The sequence below is a fragment of the Eptatretus burgeri genome, chromosome 16 (assembly GCF_056783735.1).
Source record: "Eptatretus burgeri isolate ZD-2024b chromosome 16, Ebu_testis_v1, whole genome shotgun sequence".
NCBI classification, from domain to species: domain Eukaryota; kingdom Metazoa; phylum Chordata; class Myxini; order Myxiniformes; family Myxinidae; genus Eptatretus; species Eptatretus burgeri.
In genome coordinates this window covers 23,304,248-23,316,747 of record NC_140976.1, presented here as the reverse complement: position 1 = coordinate 23,316,747, position 12,500 = coordinate 23,304,248, and the positions used below count along the sequence as shown (strand labels likewise).

At 43.7% G+C, this 12,500-nt stretch overlaps 1 protein-coding gene across 6 annotated transcripts in view; it reads left to right on the top strand.

Moving 5' to 3' along the window:
* The window catches only part of LOC147010706 (dystrophin-like), a 1,018,488-nt gene that overhangs the window by 493,399 nt on the left and 512,589 nt on the right, over nucleotides 1–12,500 (top strand). For all 6 annotated transcript variants that reach the window (XM_085859617.1, XM_085859614.1, XM_085859615.1 and 3 more), the window contains one exon: nucleotides 6,237–6,371. In XM_085859617.1, the coding sequence (XP_085715743.1) occupies nucleotides 6,237–6,371 (135 nt within the window). The remainder of the gene's footprint in view (nucleotides 1–6,236; nucleotides 6,372–12,500) is intronic.

Sequence of the window (12,500 nt, the reverse complement as noted above, 5' to 3'; positions counted from 1 at the left end):
AAGATTTTGCCTCCAAAAACGAGTCGCTGGTTAGGCGAGTCGGCGATGAAGCGCTTGTCCAGCCCAAACGAGAGTAGCAAGGGAGAGGAAGGTACTGCGGCTCCAACAACAGGGGAAATAAAACAAAAGTGGAGAAATGATTTCTAATCCTAACTAAAAGCCCATCGCAACGCACCCCAGTGTCTTCCCACTACACACAAGGGAGGGATCTATCTGCACATATACTAATGGCATAACTAACTTCGGGACAACTGTATGTTTGTATGCATACGGTTCCGAGAACCATAACTATATATATATATATATATATATATATATATATATATATATATATATATATATATATATATACTAGCAAATACCACCTGTCACTTCGCTGACGGTAATACTAAAGGGGGGGAGAAAAAGAGGGGGGAAGAGGGAGAGATGGGTTGGGGAGAGCGAAGAGGTGGAGGGAAAAGGAGAGAGGAGGGAGGGGAGCGAGGTGGGGTGTGGGAAGGGCAGACAGTGTGAGGTGAGAGGAAGTGAAGGCAGGCGTGTGGTGGAGCATTAATTACGATTCATACCGTCTCATCAAAATGATTCTGCATAGAATAACAGTGAAGATTGAAACAAAATAATGTCTGAAATCCATTTTCTACCGGTCATACAGTAAACACGGCCTGGAGACAAACTCCCATCCAAAGACAAACTCTTGTCCAGGCAAGTCCGGAGACAAACTTCCGTCCAGACATAAACACTGCCTGGACACATCCGGAGCCAAGCTGGCGAGAGACAAACTCCCATCCAGACATTAACACCGCCAGGACACGTCCAGAGACAAACCCTGCCTGGACATGTCCAGAGATAAACACCATCCAGACATAACCACACTCTGGATATGTAGAGAGAGAGAGAGAGAGAGAGAGAGAGAGAGAGAGAGAGAGAGAGAGAGAGAGAGAGAGAGAGAGAGAGAGAGAGAGAGAGAGAGAGAGAGAGAGAGAGAGAGAGAGAGAGAGAGAGAGAGAGAGATATATATATATATATATATATATATATATATATATATATATATATATATGGAGAGACAGAGAGATGGAGAGAGACAGAGAGATGTATAAATATAGAGATACAGAAATAGATATCGAGATATAGATATAGATATAGATATAGATATAGATATATATATATATATATATATATATATATATATATATATATATATATATATATATATATATATATATATATATAGAGAGAGATAGAGATAGAGATAGAGATAGAGAGATATGGATAGATATGTAGATATACGAGGTGTGTTCAAAAAGTATCCAACCTTAATTTTTCATGGGTAAACAAATGAAGCTAGGGAGGCGTGGTTTGGTGCACGTATGTAGGCGATCCTAATTCGTATGCGTGAATAGCAGAAGCTGTCATTTGCCGACAGACCGCCGATGAGTGAGGAAGTGGAAGTGAGCGCCATCGGATTTTTGTTTTTGACAAAATGACGGATCACTGTGGTCTCATCACCAGTGATCACTGTGTTAAAGAAGTTGGGATCACTGTTCACAGTCTCCAGCATGTCCTCTGCGATCTCCAAACGGAGTTGCTTCTGCTCGATCGTTAGCAGCTTTGGCACAAAGCAGCTTTGGAAGTGAACGAAGAATTCTTACATTCGATGCTGCAATTTCTGGTTACTTCGGCCTGGATTCGGGATGAGCGATCAAATAATGTAAATCACGATGAAAAATTATTTTTTGATGATGCGGCAGATATCTTTATTATTAAATTATGTAGACTTAAAATTGCTGGAGTATTTACTCTTTGGTTTTGTTGTTAATCTTTTAGTCATAAAGGTGTGATTTGGTATACTATAGATCAATTATTATTTGTGCATTTCTGTAACCGTGATAACACTACTGCATATTACCTCAACATGACCTTCACAACAACAACTACACAGCCTAAAACGATCTCATCTGAAAAAATAAATATTACCTCAACATTACCTACACAACAACTACACCGCCGAGAACAGGATCTCATCTGAAAAAAAAAAATTACGTCAACATTATACCTCAACATTACCTTCACAACAACAACTACACCGCCGAGAACAGGATCTCATCTGAAAAAATAAATATTACCTCAACCTGACCTACACAACAACGACACCGCCAAGAACAAGATCTCATCTGAAAAAAAAACATTATACCTCAACATTACCTTCACAACAACAACTACACCGCCTAGAACAGGATCTCATCTAAAAAAATTAATATTACCTTCACAACAACAACTACACCGCCAAGAACAGGATCTCATCTGAAAAAAAATTTCCTCAACATTATATCTCAGCATTACCTTCACAACAACTACTACACCGCCTAGAACAGGATCTCATCTAAAAAAATTAATATTACCTCAACATTCTACCTCAACATTACCTTCACAACAACTACTACACCACCAAGAACAGGATCTCATGTAAAAAAATTAATATTACCTCAACATTACTTCACAACAACAACTACACCGCCGAGAACAGGATCTCATCTAATAAAATAAATATTACCTCAACATTATACCTCAACATTACCTTCACACGAACAACTACACCACCGAGAACAGGATCTCATCTAAAAAAAAACAATTCCTCAACATTACGTTCACAACAACAACTACACCACCTAGAACTGGATCTCATCTAAAAAAAATTAATATTACCTCAACATTATACCTCAACATTACCTTCACAACAACTACTACACCACCAAGAACAGGATCTCATCTAAAAAAATTAATATGACCTCAACATTACCTTCACAACAACAACTACACCGCCGAGAACAGGATCTCATCTAATAAAATAAATATTACCTCAACATTATACCTCACATTACCTTCACAACAACTACACCACCTAGAACAGGATCTCATCTGCAAAAATAAATATTACCTCAACATTATACCTCAACATTACCTTCACAACAACAACTACACCACCTAGAACAAGATCTCATCTAAAAAAATTAATATTACCTCAACATTATACCTCAACATTACCTTCACAACAACTACTACACCGCCGAGAACAGGATCTCATCGAAAAAAATTAATTTTACCTCAACATTATACCTCAACATTACCTTCACAACAACAACTACACCACCAAGAACAGGATCTCATCTGAAAAAAAAATTCCCTCAACATAATACCTCAGCATTACCTTCACAACAACAACTACACCGCCTATAACAGGATCTCATCTAAAAAAATTAATATTACCTCAACATTACCTTCACAACAACAACTACACCGCTTAGAACAGGATCTCATGTAAAAAAATAAATACAAGAAGCGAACGTAGGATTATTCTTACATTCACTTCTGACTTTACCTATAACTTGTTCACAACTGTATACGCAATTTCCGGTTACTTCAGCCTGGATTCGGGATCAGCGATCAAATAACGTAAATCACGATTAAAAATTATTTTTTGATGATGTGGGAGATATCTTTATTAAAATCAGTGGAGGAAATATACACCATGGCTGATATTTGGGTCTTTCATGTCTCCGACGATGCCTTTATCTCCCGGCATGCATCATTCCACATGACAAAAACCGGAAGCAAAAAAAAAACCAGAAGCTAAAAAAAAACCGGAAGCAAAAAAAAACCGGAAGCAAAAAAAAAACTGGAAGCAAAAACAAACCGGAAGCAAAAGGGTCATAGCCAACGTCACGGATTCCAAATTGCCAGGGTATTGTGTTGTTGTTGTTGTTGTTGTTGTTTTTCCTATTCTCTCATGTGCACGCGTTAAGTATGAAGCTCACTACGTTCGCTATGAAGATCGTGGCGTGCCATCTTTGTTAACCCTCTGTCAGCTCGCTGGAGTCTTCAGCCGCCATTATGTTGGGCATGCTCAACAGTGCCGTGACTTGGAACAGGTTGCAATGGTTTCTTTATGATAAAGCACTGAAATTTATTTTTCACTTTTCTCACTCATATCAAAGCCTGGTGTTGGCTTAGCGGTTAGTCTTGCTGGCTTGGGACCTTTTTGTACCTGAGTTTGTTAATTTCTATATCTATGTTAATTGAATTAACACCAGGTGGGGTTGACTCAGCCTGTCATCCTTCTGAAGTCAGTGTAATGAGTACCAGTGTATTGGGGTAACCTGTGTCAGAGGGGTGACTTGTCCAGGACTGTACTCCTTGCCAATGAAACTGCCTCAGACAGCCCTATGTTCCTTTATGGCATGAATGGAATGGTATTATATTATTATTATTATTATAAATGTATACACACACACACACACACATTCTCAGATCCCGTGTATTTGCGTGTCATGAAGTGTGCCCTTCTTCATGTATTTGCGGTTTTTGTTTTGTTTATTTATTTATTTTTACACTTCAGGACTGGTCTTAAATATTCACCACCACTGATATTAATTAATCATGGGAATTCTTCCACAGAAACCTGCTCTCTCTTTTGCACAGATTCATCCCATCTCCTTCTTCAATTATCTAACCCATCCTCCTGCTCTTGGTTCTCTGAATCCTGTGGTGAGGCTGTTGCTTTAAAATAACTGTCATTCTTCTCCTACAAGGCAAATATGATCGAAGGCAACCTCAGATCATTCCACAAAGCCCCACAGCAAGTGTGCGTCTATCCTTAGGAAAGCCAGAAAACAACATCTGTTGAATCTCAAGAATGAGCTTTCAAACTTGTCCCTCCAATAAAATGAGGTGGCGCCTTGTCAAGTCGGTCATTAGTGTATGCTCCCCTTCCACGCCTTTCCTCATTTCAAATGGCACCACAGCCGACTGCTCGAAAGAAGGCTGAACACCTCAATCTGTGTTTGCTTCAAAATCTTGTCTCCAACCCCTTGCTCTCTGTACTCACCCTTCTCAGGTGTACCCAATTGCTCTTGAAATATGTATATTTCGCACCTGAAAAGGTGGAAAAGTTTTTGGAAACCCTCGACTCTGACTCTGCCACCGGACTGGATGGCATCAGCTAGCGTGTCCTAAAAACCTGCTCTGCTGCTCCTGCGCTTCCTCTCTCTGCCCTTTTTACCATGTCATTTAACAGAGGTCATCTTCCATGTGCTTGGAAATCAGCAAACATCACAGCATTACTTTTAAAAGGTGCAAAAACTGATCCCCTTTGCCTGAGATAATTAGCTTACTTCCAACCATCAGCAAGGTGATGGAATCCATCATCACAGTTAACATAAAATCATTCCTTTTCTCCAACAGCCTCATTTCAGATCATCAATTCGGATTCAGATCAGGTCACTTTACCTTGGACATGCTGTTTCTACTCTCCCAATAATGGGTGGAGGCTCTCAATATCAGACATGAGATCAGGGCCGTCTCTCTGGTCATATCTCGAGCTTTTGATACAGTCTGGTATCCTGCCTTGCCCTCCAAACTCTGTCGATGAAGTCCAAGGCCAATTGAACTCTTGGGTTACTGAACTCCTGCCCTCTCGTAGACACCATGTGGTTCTCAATGGAACTTTTTCATCTCCTCTCCCTGTCAAGGCTGGAGCACCCCATGGCAGTGTTCTCGGCCCCATCTTGTTCCTAATCTTCATCAATGACTCTGGAAAATCTTCTTTTTCTCTCTGCTTATGACTCCACTCTCTGCAATGACATCTCTCATCCTTCTGACAGACAGGCAGCAGCCTCTTCCCTCACCTCAGACCTTGGTCAAACACAATTTTGCTTATGTATCCATATTTCACACCCTTTGCATTCTCCCCTACCCCTCATTATTACCTGCATTCATTGTTTATCCATCTCCGACTACTTTCTCCCTCCGCCCTGCTGTTGGTTTTCCCCCTATCTTCTGCTGTTCCCTTTGTTATGCTGTGTCCTGATTTGTTCAGTGTAATTGCTCTTCCATGAGCTGAAACCATGTAAAAAAATAAAAATTAAAAATAAAAATATATATATATGTAACAGAAAAATAATAATTATTAAACAAAAACAATGCCCCGACATTCGCCCACCCCGATGTTCACTGCATTTTCCAGGAACATATCCCCTGCGAATCGCGGAGTCTGACAATACATAAGTACATGCATATACCTTGAGTTACGAGACTAGAATGATCTCTCCGGTGAGCAGCACTGTAAAAATTGTCGCTAGTTAAACCATGTGTCGGTCGGTGTTGGTGATTATGATTAAGCATGTCCATGAAAATGGTGGAAACTCTCATTTTCCTTATTTTCCCCCATATTTACCCAGCCCGATTTTACAACACAGCTTGTGGGGCCTGAGGAGCGGAACTTCGATGAGAGGCTTAAAGAAGCCTTGGCCCTCATTGAGTCAGAACTTCAACGTGGAGAGGAGCTCAGGGAGGAAGATTTTATTGGAGAGAAGGTATGTTGGTGAATGTGTGACCTCTTGTGGTTTGTGAAATGGGAGAGTAAGTAGGGTGTAAATCTTTCTGCAGCATCTCATCTGATTTCTATTCCATTTTCTTCACCCATTCAGGAACATCATGTTCACCTTTCGAGATTGCATTTCCTCTCCCATTGCCTTGTGCTACCAAACTTATGGAAAGTTTCCTTCATCCCTTCTTCTTACCCAAAACATTGACTTCCTGTCTGTGCGTACCTTTCTTAACGATGGTGCAATCTGTGACTGATGTTGGCTGGAAACAGAGGGAGAGAGAGATATAACGAACAAATACCACTTTTTATGGGGCCCTCAACTCCAGTCACTGCACTCAGCTGAGACGGGCTTTGAGCATATCATTTGAAACCACCGCAGTTGCCCCATGGGTATGCTCGGTAATTACATGCTGGATGCAGAGGCAGGTCTGTCCCAAGCTGGGGTAACGTGAAACGTGAAGCTGCCGAGGAGAGGACGCCGAGCTGACGGATCATCGGTCATGCTTGTCAGCTGCACTGGTTTTCTTGAGCCAATTTGGGAATGATAATTAGTGACTTGCCCAAAAAAAAGTCTCCGTCAGCGAAGCTTCACTTGCTGTGCATTAATCCCTGTCTGCTCTGAAGGATGAAATTAAAAACTGTCTTTCGTCTAACACGTATCCCTGCACGTTTAATTAAATCTCGCTTTGCTCATCTGTCTCAATGTTTTTTTTGTTTTTTTTTTGTTAAACCAAGAGGGAAGAACAGTTAGGCTGGAACTTATCAAAGTGCAGCCTGGTTGAGTTTGGAGAGACGATTTGAGTTCACACAAACAAATAATCCTGTTGATAATCGGGGTGCTTGATTTGAGCTGAACGATACAGTGCATACTGCACAAGGATCTATGCTTATGGAAGAGCCAAACTACAAAGGGCAGTAGATTTACAAACTACTGGGTGGGGGTGAATCTATAGGTTTAAAAACTACCAAAAGAGTATGAGGTTGTTTAGGGAGTGGGGGCGGGGTTGGATATTCACAAGGATGAAAGGAGCAATAACATCAAATGAGTAACATTGGCTCAGAGAAGAACAGAATGGGAAAGGATCAGCTTGCATTGAAGAGAATGTGTATGGGTGAGCGCATGGTATAGTAATTGGCTAACATGAAACACTGAGTTGAGGTAGTCGAGACAAATATCACGGGGAGACTATTCCACACTTGTGAGAATCCAAGGATGAATGAAGACAAGTGAGCAATCAGACTGGACTGTGGGATAGTCAGTAGGAGCAAGTGATGTTTTCTTGAGGAATGCATGTGAACTGGGGAAGCTTGGTAAGGGCAGACATCGGATAAGGCAGAACGAGCAAGACCAGACGTAAACTTGTATAAAATAGAATCCACCAACTTGCCACCGGTGGAAGAGTTGCAGTCCTTGGGAGTTCACCTTCTGCCTTGAGGTTCAAATTTTGCGGAAGGCCTTGTTTCTTTCGGCCGTATCGAAATGAGCAAGTGGGGCAGCAGAAGCACCATCCCAAAATGTGGGAGCAATACTTCATGGAGTTCCATATGAAAGTCTTGTACACTGTGATAAGCTCAGTGCGGCTTGAGAATTCTCTATAATTGAATCCCACACTGCTGTTATTAAGGCTGTTACACAGCTGAAAGAGGCATTATGAAGACTACCTGACTCTAAATAGCCTTTGATGCTAGCTTGGCAATATTTTCCTCCCCACAAAGGGTTATAGCAGGTGGTGTGGCCAAGGATTTCCAGGGACTGCCCATCTTGCAGTGGCTGTCCAGAGAAGTTGAATGGATAGTTCAATTGCCAATCTTGCGGAGAGGGACTGTGAGCATGTGACTTGTGAACATAATGTTCCAAGTCGATAACCAGCAACTGATCTTGTCCAGGTCTGATGAAAGGCATTCAATCGTGGCCAGCCTTTCACAAGTGTGATGTGTTATTCCATCAAGGATGAAGTCATTGGCAAAATGGTGAAGTTGGTTTTCAAAAGAATCAGAAATCAGAATTGAAATCAGAAACTATATGAAGTCGGTGTCTTGTGGAACATGACCTGAAGGGAAATATCATGGGAAAAGGATACCATTAAGGGTAATTTCTCTTTCCACTCATATTGTACTCTAGGGGGCCGAGAGTACCAAATTAAGACAACTTGTAAATCAGGATGGGATGCCAGACAGTGTCAAAGTATTGTGAGATATCCCTCTGGCAGGTCTGACACTACTGTTGTAACATTCCCAGGAGTATCATATCCAAGGTGGAATGACCAGGTCAGAAGCCACACTGGTTGTCAGAGATTAGCGAGTTAGAGAAGAGCTAGCATCCGAGGTCAACTGCATTGATGGAGAGAAGGCTGATTAGTCTGCACTTGAAGGGATCGGTTTTGGAACCCTTCTTATTCATTGGAGTGATGTTTGCAATTTTCCAAGATGGAGTATGTTGCCCATGCAAGAAGGACCTGTGATTGACTTTTGATTTTGATTTGATTGGACTGAAGCACCTGAGGATTATAGCACTTGTCATCAGGACTGGTTGCGAAAGAGGTGTCGAGTTGAGTGAGAAAGCTCTCCACTATGGCAGAGGAGAAGTTCATATGCTGGAGGAAACATTTTGTAATGGGGGGAAAAGGACAGGTGCAGAAAGAGATGGATTTGGGACCTTGGTGTTTTCATTGAACACAGATTTCCAGAGCACTGCTTTTTCTCGAGCAATGTCCAACATGACTGCATCCTCTCAGCTACTCTCCCAATTCTACAAACTTTATAGCTTTCTTTGACTATCTTAACTCTTGCCATGTGGCCATGACATCCGAACACCCTCAAGCTCCTCATGACCACACCACCAATACATTGGATTTATTCTTCACTTCCAATCCATTGCATGACAACTACACAATTTCACCTCCAATTGGTTCTTCTAACCACAATCTCATGAACATCACTTTACTTACCACCACTTCTTCTCATCCGACTGCTCCGACGAAATGTCAGGTATTTCAATAATGCTGATAGGACTGGTTTTCAAAACTTCTTGTCTGACTTTCCCCGGAAAGACGACTGCCTCTCCTCGGGCAGATGCCCCTATCTCTGCTGAACGTATAGCTGAGGTTATTGTTGCAGGAATGGAGGCTTATATCCCCTTCTCTTTGAAGTCCATCTCTCCAACCAATTATTAGTTCAATAATTCCTGCTCTGGAGCCATTCGTGCAAAGGACGCCGCATATCGGACATGGTAAAACTCTTCTTCCTCCGACTCGCATTCAGCTTTCATATCTGCCAGAAATCATGATAAACATATTATTCATGAAGCGAAGCATCCCTTTATTCAAAAGAAATGTGACAACCTCTCATCTTCTTCCACAACTAGATATTTCTGGTCCTTCGCTAAAAGTATCTCTAACAACTTCTGTCGCTCTACCTTTCCTTCGCTTTTCCGTTCCGATGATACTATCGCTGTCTCTCCGACTGACAAAGCAACTCTTTTTGGTTCTCTTTTCTCCTCTAACTCCCCACTGGCTGACTCTAACATTCCATCTCCCTCTGATGCTTCCCTCACCAATCCTATGTCCCTCCCTGTAATCTCTTTTCATGCAGTCAACGAAAGACTCCCCTCTCTGGACATAAGCAAGGCCTATGGGCAAGATGGCATTCCTCCCAATGTCTTGAAGGAATGTGCTTCAGAACTTGTACCCATGCTTGTTCATTTGTTTCGTTTTTGTTTAAAACCCCAAACTTTTCCTCTTACCTGGAAACATCTTACCTGGAAAGGAGGGAAACCACGGGGTAACATCCCTGGGTCAGATTGCGGGAGAGTGTGTCGGAGTGGTGCTGAGGTGTCGTCCACCAGACGGCGGTCTCCTTGGGTTAACCTGAGGCGGTCCCTTCGGGTGGGTGCCTGGAATGTCCTATCCCTAAGAGAGGATGATCACCTGTCTCTGTTATCATCTGAGCTCAAGCGTTTGGACATCGGGATTGCAGCTCTCTCTGAGGTTCGGAGACCGGATTGCGGCGAGATAATGGTGGGTGGTTACACCTACTATTGGTCTGGTCGCTCTGATGGTTACCATACCCAAGGAGTTGCTGTAGCTGTGTCCAATAAGCTGACCCCAATGATAATTGAGGTAACACCGGTCAACGAGCGTATTATGAGATTAAGGATTCGTCACTCCTTAGGTGTCATTTCCCTGGTCTCTATTTATGCTCCGACTGAGGCGAGTGATCTTACCGTGAAGGATGCATTCTACGCCACACTCGAGTCTGTGGTTGATCAGTGCCCCAGACGAGATACACTTCTAGTCTTGGGGATTTCAATGCATCGACTGGAACTGATAGGGATGGCTATGAGGTGTGTGTTGGTCCCCATGGGTCAGGAACTATGAACCAGAATAGCACTAAGTTCCTTGACTTTGCAAGAAGTCATGGACTTAGGGTGGCTGGTTCATGGTTTCAGCGCCCGCAAGCTCATCGCTGGACTTGGTATTCCAACGCTGGCGGTGTGGCAAAGGAGATTGACCATGTCCTCATTGACGGTCGTTGGAGGATGATCCAGAACTGCAGGGTCTACCGGAGTGCTCAGTTCCTCAATACTGACCACAGGCTTGTTGTAGCAACTCTAAAGCTGCACCTTAAATCCTGGAGAATGGTACCATCCCAGCCTAGGCTGGATGTTGCCAAGCTCAGGGATGAGAGAGTAGCTGAGGAGTTTGCGAACAGGCTGAGTGGACACTTGGGGGTCTGGGTGCTTTGGGGGTCCTGAAGAGTTGTGGAGCACCTTCAAGACCACCGTCCTTGATGTTGCCGGTGGATGCCTTGGAGTTCACCGCAGGGCAAAGAAGAATTTTGTCTCTCAAGGGACACTGGATACCATTGACCAGAGTCGCAGGGCCAGGCTGAATGGCAGAGCTGAGCTGTTCAGGGAGCTGAGGCGTAAAACTGTACGTGCACTGAGGGTGGACAAGGAGGCCTATGTGCGAGGAATCTGTGAGGGGGTAGAGCATCACCTGTGGACAGGTGATTCTCGTCCCGCTTACAGGGGAATTCGCGCATTACGTTCATCCAAGCCCATCCCTCGGAGCACTGCAGTTCGAGCAGAGAGTGGTAGGCTCTTGACAGAGGAGTCTGAAGTGAAGGCCCGCTGGGCCGGTTACTTTGAGCGGTTGTACCAGGCTGATCCCCCAGCTGTCGAGTTGGACGTCAAGGGTGTTACAATCCCTGTTGCTGACCCTCGAATCAACTGTGGTCCACCATCGCTTGTGGAAACACGGGCTGCGGTGAACCAGTTGAAACGGGGCAAAGCTCCAGGGATCTGTGGCATCCATGCTGAACTTCTCAAGGCTGGTGGAAATGCTGCACTCGCGTCGTTGCATGCAGTTTTGTGCTCTGCCTGGAACACAGGCATCATCCCAACTGACTGGAAGAGGGGCCTTGTTGTCCCTCTCTGGAAAGGGAAGGGTGATCGCCAAGACTGCAACAACTACCGAGGGGTGACGCTGCTCTCAGTGCCGGGCAAGGTCTTTGCTCGGATAATTCTTGATAGGGTTCGCCACCATCTGCTTGAGCACCAGCGTCCAGAGCAGTCAGGCTTTACACCAAAGAGGTCAACGATTGACCGTATCCTTGCACTTCGTGTCCTCACCGAACGCAGACGAGAGTTTCGGCAGGGGCTGCTTGCAGCCTATGTTGATCTCTGTAAAGCGTTCGATTCAGTGAATCGGGATGTCCTCTGGAGGATTCTTGGTCTTCGTGGGGTGCCACCGAAACTGATCGATCTGATGTCTGAACTCTACTCTGGTACTGAGAGTGCTGTGAAGTGTGGTGGTACCGCCTCTGACTTATTTCCAGTTGTTACTGGAGTTCGTCAGGGATGTGTACTTGCCCCCACACTTTTCAGCACTTGTATGGACTGGATTTTTGGGAGGATGTCGGAGAGATCAAGTTGCGGTGCATCGTTTGGCAATGTCAAGATCTCGGACCTTGATTTTGCAGATGATGCAGTCATCTTTGCGGAGACTTTAGACATCCTCTTGGGGGCCCTCGAGGTGCTGAATGAGGAGTCGGAGCCGTTGGGATTACGGATTTCTTGGGTCAAAACAAAGATCCAGGCTTTCGGTGACATCTT